The sequence below is a fragment of the Asparagus officinalis genome, chromosome 3, assembly GCF_001876935.1.
Source record: "Asparagus officinalis chromosome 3, Aspof.V1, whole genome shotgun sequence".
NCBI classification, from domain to species: domain Eukaryota; kingdom Viridiplantae; phylum Streptophyta; class Magnoliopsida; order Asparagales; family Asparagaceae; genus Asparagus; species Asparagus officinalis.
The window spans coordinates 23534947-23543494 of NC_033796.1; the positions used below are offsets into that span (position 1 = coordinate 23534947).

General features: G+C 36.1%; 1 protein-coding gene across 2 annotated transcripts; it reads left to right on the forward strand.

Annotated features, from left to right (window-relative positions):
- LOC109833409 lies at positions 7–8542 on the forward strand. Of its 2 annotated transcripts, XM_020401060.1 has the most exons (4): positions 7–26; positions 4997–5291; positions 5548–5664; positions 5799–8542. In XM_020401060.1, coding segments are annotated over exons 1-4 (2901 nt in total). In that variant the 5' UTR covers positions 7–24; the 3' UTR covers positions 8286–8542. The 2 variants fall into 2 exon arrangements, with proteins under 2 accessions (XP_020256649.1, XP_020256650.1); XM_020401061.1 differs by lacking the exon at positions 7–26 and having other exon boundaries at positions 5127–5291; positions 5562–5664.

The window sequence follows — 8548 nt, forward strand, 5'->3', positions numbered from 1 at the left end:
TAAGAGCTTCGTTTCTCAATTAATATGTGAGCATATCCGATTCTCTTATTTTTTTCCAATTTTGTGAGATTATTCCTTGGTGCTCATGTGGGTAGATTTCTCATTTTCGTCAAAAAGGTTTTTGGTCTTTTTTTTATTAAATTAGCTGATCTTTAAAATTCTATATGATCCAACATTCTGATCGTTTATGGGATGTTTGCTTTGAAATTTGTGGATAATTTTGATGCGGATTTGTACTGTATATACAATTGAATGTAATATACGCACACAAGCATATGACCAAACTCGAGGAGGATTATCTTGTAATACGTTTTCTGAAAACTCCAGAAGTCTTTTAACTATCAGCAGAAATTGTCCTTATATGCTCAACTATATTTGGTTCACGCATGGGAGATCTGAGGATTCAGAGCATTTTACCTCTGCCTTTAGTGGTTGCAAAACACAGTTGTTTGAAATGCCATATGCATTGCTCTTACACTACTACACTTATGCGGTGTCTATGTTTGTCAGTGACCCTTACGGGGTTAGGGGTATTGAGAACCTTGTTCTAATGTCCGAAACTGATCCCGTCCCATGTACACTGGTTTGATGTAGTATAATACAAATTACAGAATGCACACAGAGGACAAGGTTTATGCACATTATGGACATACACATTATAAAAGAAGACGGCTCTTGGTACTTCATAATGAACCACCATATAGATGCATGGGCGGAGCTAGTATGCAAAGGTTGGTGTCAATTGACACCACCCTAAATTATATAATTAAAGAAGGATGTGTGAACTTATCAAGCAAAGTGACCTCCGGCTCCTTTGCATAGTGAATAGTGACCCATTAAGTTTTAATGGGCGAAACCTAAAAGTAGATAACCTTAGGACCCATTAACTTAAATGGCCCAATTCACCACATATCAAAGAGCTACCATCAATTTTGAAAAAGAAAAGGCACATAAGTTCACATTAAAAAGGATATTTAGGTGTATTTGCCTATTTGGAATGACACCATTATGCAAAGATTCAAATATGAAGACAGGTAGGGATCAATTGTAATTGTATTTAGTTAAATATATTTTGTATCTCATTAAAGTTCATGATTACATTGAGTGATAGAGAAAAATTAGTAATATCGTCTATTTATATTATTGTGACACCACTAATATGGATTTCTGACTCCACCACTGGGTGGATCCATCAAGGGCGAAGTGATGTCATGTCATGTGACACCACTTTGCCCAAGTAATCTACCTCATTAACAAACATTTTTGGCAAATTGGTGACACATTAGAAATTCATCTTTTCTACCATAGGGAATCCATAGTTTCTACTATAGGCTTGTGTTATCTATTGTTTTCTATTGGCTTTTAATTATACGTCTATATGAAATCGGTTTTGTTACCTATTGAGTTAATTTATAAACTTTTTAATTGCGAATAGACACTGTATTGTCATTAAATTCAACTTGTTATTCCTGTAGTTATCTTATTGCGGGTTAACCCCCCTGAAAGAGTTCTATTGTTGCAGACATAAGCCCTGAGCGAAAAGCTATTGTTGCAGACAGAAGCCCTGAGCGAAAAGCTATTGTTGCACTCAGGGGTCTATCTGCTACAATAGAACTACAGGGGTAGTAAGTTCAATTTGAGCATAGTTCGTGGGGTTTATCTGTAATTAACCCTATTAATTTTATAATGACACCACTTTTTAGAAATCCTGGATCAGCCACTACATAGTTGACCATTTATTTTGACATATTCATCTAAATAAGTCTGGAATGAGAGCTTAAATGGTCTTAGGGCTTCTTTCTTGAGCATCAATTGGGTGAGAAAACTATGTTATTGAACTGTAGGAAAAAGTTGCTAGCAGAACTCCATATTCCATTGCTGGAGTTTACTATTTCATTTTGATATACACCGAATAGTTTTCCATATTTAATAATTTAGCAGTGCTGCAATGTTAGGCCTAGCCCGCTATGATTTTGTCTTTAACAAATCATGTGCTCGTCCAAATTAAAGTGGTAGCTTTGCTGCAGCTTATGGATCCGCTTTAGCAGGTAAATCCCACATTTGTGGAGCTAAGAGGGTTTGGCATAGAAGTGGGCAATAAAGATCCACCAACGCTACTAGCTAGTGTTTATTATTCTTTGTTTCAATGATTATTTTTTGTCAACTATCTTCACAATGTTTGATGTTTAAAATATGCCTCTCCTTTTGACCCTATTGGAAGGCTCATTATTTTCTTCAAAGTTTGTTTTTTCCCCAATCATTTTTTTAGTTTGTTTTGTCAAAATGTCAATTTGTTCATTGTTTCATCTTGATTGAAGGCATATCTTTCTTTTCCTTTGTCATGTATGCAATGTTTTGGTTTGGTCATTTGATCTTCATAAGCTTCTTCGATCTTCATTCAAACGTTTAAATCTTTAGGAGGTTAGGATTAACTGTATCATATAAAAATAATATAGAGCTATTACCTGCGTTTAATATTTATTTTACATGCATTTACTTTTAAAACTTTTATATTTTTAGTGGTATATTTATGTATGTACATGTTGTTAAGTTATATATAATTAATATATATGTGTCTACTCATGTATGTATACATATGGGAGTGTGCTTGTCTGTGTATAGTGTGCTCGTGCACGCGCATGTTAGTGGATGTGGAGATAGGCTCGGTTATTTCTAAAAACGATTTCGGTCAAAGTTTGAAACAAATGATAAAATTATTCATCAAGTGTTTTGAGCTCTTTATCCTGTGCACTTAGTCGGATCAGAGAATGTTTACCAGTTTTTTAAATTTTTTTGATATATAAGTTCGAGCATCCACATTTAAAATCAACATGTTTTAAGTGTGGCAATAGGCTTGTAGGTTGTGAGACAGGTTTGATGGAGATGACAATGATAATGGCAGTCACTGAGGTAAGGGACATTTGGGCTAGTAGCATAGGCAGATCAACACTATGTACATTGATATCAGTCGTGGGAACTTTGCTAGTAGTAATAGTGGTAAAGTTGGAAGCGGCAACTTTTCTAGTGATAATAATGTTGAATGACAATGTCGGGAAAGTTGATGGTTGATGTTGGGGATTGGAATGGCACAGTGGTTATGAGGCACTTGTAGTGGTGGTAGTGAGCACGTGATAGTGGTGGTGACACTGAAGAATCCAAGAACATAAGGAGCATTATTTTTGAATTCCCAGCAAACTTGGTTTTAAGCAAGGCATTGGCAATTTTAGCTTTTGGTAACAACCGTTATTTTAATACATTTAAGGGCTATTGGGTTAGTTTTAGGTTAATAACCATTGTTTTAATACATTTAAGGGCTATTGGGTTAGTTTTAGGTTAAGTCACAAACTTTTATGTAAGTTGAGCTGCACCAACTTGGTATCATTAACATATTCAATTAGTTCCAAGCTATATATATCAACAAATTAGTTTCTATAGTCATTGTTTCTCTTACATTTAGATGTTAAATTTGTTGAGTGTAAATACATGGTGCAGAAAGCTATATACAGCTTGACAACTCATGCTGCAACTTTATTGGTTGGTTGAAAAAATATATTTATTGGGGCAACGAGGCCTAGTAATCTGATATGAACATCATCTGATTGTTCAGATTTGAATACCTAAAGTCTTATGCTATGGGTTACCCGTAGGGTACAACTGTTAGAAGTAAGAGCTGGTTTTGTGTTGGATCTTGATGTGAATCCTTAAAATAACTTGCATGATAGTCTAATAACCTAATAGAGATCTATATATAGATGTAACTAAATCACCTCCTTTCTACACGTGATTATATTGCAAAAAATAAAAACAAACTAATACTTGCGGACAAGAAAAAAAACATGTAGGTTTTTATTTAATTTCAATGAATTTCACATATTGTTAGATAATATTGGATATTGGATAGCTAAAAGCCAAATTCAAGTTTGCAAGTTGTTTGTTTGAATCCTCAAAAAGGATCATTGATTCTTTTAGTAGGTATGAATTCACAAATGGTTCTCAAAAGCTTTTGGATCCAAATGGAATCCGTCCAGTTGCTATGCCTAGAGGTGTTACTACAACACTTGTCCTTCCATCTGCTTACTGTAATTCACAGCAGTAAATGACACTGAATTAATTCCTCATTCTCATGTGTAAAAGTTATTTGGAACAATTTACAGTAGGCACCTCTCATGCTAAGGCTAGTTGTATTGTCATTTGCTGTCACTCATGAGCTTTGGTACTTGAGTCGATGTCAGTCACACAATCAACAGCTCAAGAGAATATCACAGCTTCCACGACTTATCTGTAGCTGCTTGAGTGTCCACTAACTGAACGATCCTGTGTTGGTTGAACTTGGATTCACTAACTTGGTAATTTATTGCTGAATGGGGTAGGGCATAATTATGCAAGCAAAATTGAGTTTGTAATCAGAAAAATAACCAGTTAGGGTTTGAGGTTTGTCTGCCATTGACTATCTTTAGCAGTGCAGACTATAAAAAGAGATTTTCTTGTCAATTCTATAACTGCATTCATAGGATCAATGCAAAATGAATTGCTGCTTTCCATATATGAGCTAAATGTGGCATGCTATTAGACTGATACATTAATATTTTAATTTAATTTATAATATAGTTGTGGAAGAACTCCTAAATCTCCTTTATATTTTGCATCCATTTATTAGCTCCAAGTATTCACAACTCATATTGATGTTAACATAATTGTTGAAGGCAGTTTGGGATGGATTGACATAAGATTGTCTTTTGTGTTTTCTGTTTGTATTATTGATTCTGGTTTTTGTTCTTTTTCGTCATGATAAAGTTTGAACATATTATTAGACCATTGGAATTACAACCTGTTTCTCGTTTGAATTTTTTTGTTTGCCTTTAAACTCGTGTCAATTCATTTGAAGACTTCTGCAGTTTAGAATGCCATTTACCTCATTGTGTCGGGACCACAACATTATAATTTTGTTTCTTTTTTCTCTCTGGAAACTTATGCCGGATAAATATTTATTTTTAAGGTATGCTACCATGAATGTTGAAGAAGTCGAGAAGTTTCAGATACATGAGTCAACATTTGCTGGTGCAATACTCATGTCTAATCGTGAAACAAAACTAGAGTGTCTCCAAAGAAAACTTTTTGGACTTCCCTCATCAAAGTCTAAGTTCATAAAGCAAATCAAGACTGGAATGTTGTTGTTTCTATTTGAGCATGAAGAAAGAAAACTTTATGGGGTTTTTGAAGCAACTTCTGATGGTGCGTTGAATATTGAGCCTAATGCATTTCTTTCATCAGGAAAATTCTTCCCCGCTCAGGTATAAATTTGCATCTTCGCCTGTCAATTAACGCAGCTGAAAAGTTATTCAATTTTCTTATCTGTTAGTTTTTTACTTTAGTTTTTTTTGACAATATTGTAAGGTTTTTGTATCCAATATATAACATAGCTGCTATGCATAGTATTATTTTCAGCAAATACACTTCAATTGTCTTGGCAATAAATAATTTTAATTGTTAACATATTGTCTCTAGATAATTATTTCCATTTCTCCTACCAACATTAGTTCTTCGTAGGTTCTTTTCAAAAGGGTCTGGATGTGCAAGCCATTATCTGAAGACGAGTTTTATGATGCTATCAAAGATAACTATTATACGCAAAACAAGTTCCACTTTGGTTTGTCACATGACCAGGTTTGCCTCCTGCTTTTCTACTCATCTTTTGCAGCACCATCTGCATATGTTTTGCTTAACAGAAAATAAAACGATTTAACACCAGCCTTTAACCCCGAATGTTGCATTATTCTGGATCTCTTTTCCTGATATAGGTTTTCAAGCTCGTTCAATTCTTTCATGAAAAGAGAATAAATGTCAAGCAGTATCGTAAACCAGGAATACCTAATGAAATCATTAAGCATTTTGAGGAAAATCTTGAGTGTAAGTTTAGGGTAACTGGATGTGATGTGTCTCAGAAGCTTGAATCAGATGAATATAGCGGGGATGATGGTAGAGATTCTCAAAGTTATCTTGGGTTATCCGGATCCAATACCAATAGGTCAAAGTCCTCTCAGAAATTAACTAGAAAACAGCTTTCTTTCGTTGATGATGGACGCGGATTATACCAAATGGATCCTGCCATTGGAGCAAAATCACACGGTTGGTCACATTATGAATCAAAGCCATCCTACTTGAAGCGTTCAACTTCTCCAAATGATCCTCGTAGTAGTAATAACTTTGCTAAATGTCTGATGTATGACCATCGTGATTATCATGGTCCTCAAGGTTCTGGACGTGAAATTACCTATTCTACACTAGGCATCGACAAGTCACTCTTGCCTCAAGAGCCTATTAGTGATGTAAACTCTACTATGGATATGCAATCTCATCAATTTAATAGTCAATTGCCTTCAACACATTTAGGTCCTAGTCCCTTGTATCTCCGTCCTCCGAATTTGATGGGATCATCTTTTCCAATTTGTAATCCCCCTAATGCCAGTTTATCTTGTGTACATTCTGAAGGTCTTTTCAATTTCCATGACTACAAGCATGTATCCCACAGTGAACGATATGACCCTTCCAACCCTAGGATTTCATTTCCTTCAGGAATTCTTATGTCAAAAGGAAATGAAATGTTGTCATCAGTGCATCCAACCAATTCTCATGGTTACACTGAAGCATCGGGAGAGGAATTTGAGCTTGGAGGACAATCTTGTGGCAATGTAAATTCTCCTGACTACATTCCTTTTCCAGTCTCCAATTGTTTCAATAAGAATTTGGCGTCTTCCTACTCAAACAGTTCCTGGAAGGATACATCTAATATATATTCTTCAGAATCCACGGAAGATGATGACTCAGAAGGGATTAAACCTTATCTAGCATCTCGCGGTGAAGCACGTTATCCAAAATTCAAAAAGTCCAGGCTCCGGTCAGACACTGAGCAAAGTAGAACCAGCGTGTTTTCTCGCTTGACTAAGGTTTCGGATACCCGTCGTCTGTCTGGGTTCCACTTGTCAAAGGCTCCACAAGCCCGCCATTTATCCAAGCGTCAGAAAGCATTTAAGTATGGAACTCAGGAGCCAGTGGTGAGTCCCTCACAAGATTATCATGCAACAAGTTTATCCCAGAGGGAAGAGCAATTAATTGAGGTGACAGAAGTATCCAAACAACGCGACAAATTTGACGATGATGAAATGTTTGCCCCCCCAGCTGCTAGGGAAGGAAACATGAGAACTTCTGGGAAATTAGAAATCAGCAATGATGAAATCAATGAAGAGGCGATCACTGAAAATGAAATTGAGAAAAGTGAACATTTGTTTTTGAATTTTAAGCGCAGGAGTGAAATTCGAAGGCTGTCTTGTGAAAATAGATCTAATCGTTTTTCCGACGATGGTCTGGATGAGGAAACTCCACAAAAGTGCAAGAGAAGAAAGCTGTTACGACCTTCCTTCAGTCAGGAAGAGCACCAAGATTTTCAAGCCGCTACTCGAGAAACTGTTGGATTTAAGACGGTGATTGAAAATAGTGAATTATCTCCTCTGAACCATTTACATACCAAAAACAAAAAAAGTCCAGCTTCTGTAACTGATGTTCATGATGTTGAAGTCGCATTAGAGAAAAGGGATTACACTTCTGAAGCCTCAAGGGCTACACAAGTAGATTCTGAGAAGAAAAAGCGTGCAGCTGCTGAAGGGTTTCTTGGTGATGGCATATCAGATAAAATGGATAAAGCTTCTGAAGTCCAAAGGAACACCCAATTTGATGTCGAGAACAAAAAACATCCAGCTTCTGTAATTGATCTTAATGTTGTTGCATCAGAGAAAAGGTATAAAAGTTCTGAAGCCTTAAGGACTACTCAATTAATTGCTGAGAAGAAAAACCATGCAGCTGCTGAAGGTGGTCTTGGTGATCTTGCATCAGATAAAACAGATATAACTTCTGAAACCTTTAGGAGTACCAAATTAGACGTTGACTACAAAAACCATCCAGCTGCAGAAGGTGGTTTTGGTGATGTTGCATCAGACAAAACTTCTGAAGCCTTAAGGAATACCCATTTCGATGCTGAGAAAAAAAACTATACAACTGCTGAAGGTGGTCTTGGTAATGTTGTTTCTTATAAAAAAGAAAATTGTTCTGAAAGCTTAACGGCTCACAAGAAAGAAGTCTCTAATAGAAATCTACGGTGGTTTTTGAAAAAATCTGTTGGCGGCAGTTCGAAAGAGTCAAATGGAAGGCAAGTAAATGAGAAGATAAAAGATGAAAATCACACGGTTACTGAAGCTCCCGACTTGCTGGCTGATAGCAAGCACGGAGATTAAGAAACTAAAGCTATCCGGAAAGAAACTTTTGTTGTCCTACATTAATGAACTGCTGCTTTTTGGAAACTTTTGCTACTGCTGAAACTGGGTTAGATTACTCAAGCAATAGTATTATGCCACCCATAATATTAGCTTACACTATATTTCTCAGCCAGTCCATTATCTCAAACAACACGCATCAGGATAGTTTGATCTTTTCACTCTTTACAGCTAAACACATGCTCATTGATCAATCATTTTGGTGGCTTGTCGGATATCGAGCT

Coding starts and splice junctions, on each gene's coding strand:
- LOC109833409 (XM_020401060.1), top strand. Junction 5,292..5,547: donor GAAAATTCTTCCCCGCTCAG/GTATAAATTTGC, acceptor AGTTCTTCGTAG/GTTCTTTTCAAAAGGGTCTG. Junction 5,665..5,798: donor TTGGTTTGTCACATGACCAG/GTTTGCCTCCTG, acceptor TTCCTGATATAG/GTTTTCAAGCTCGTTCAATT.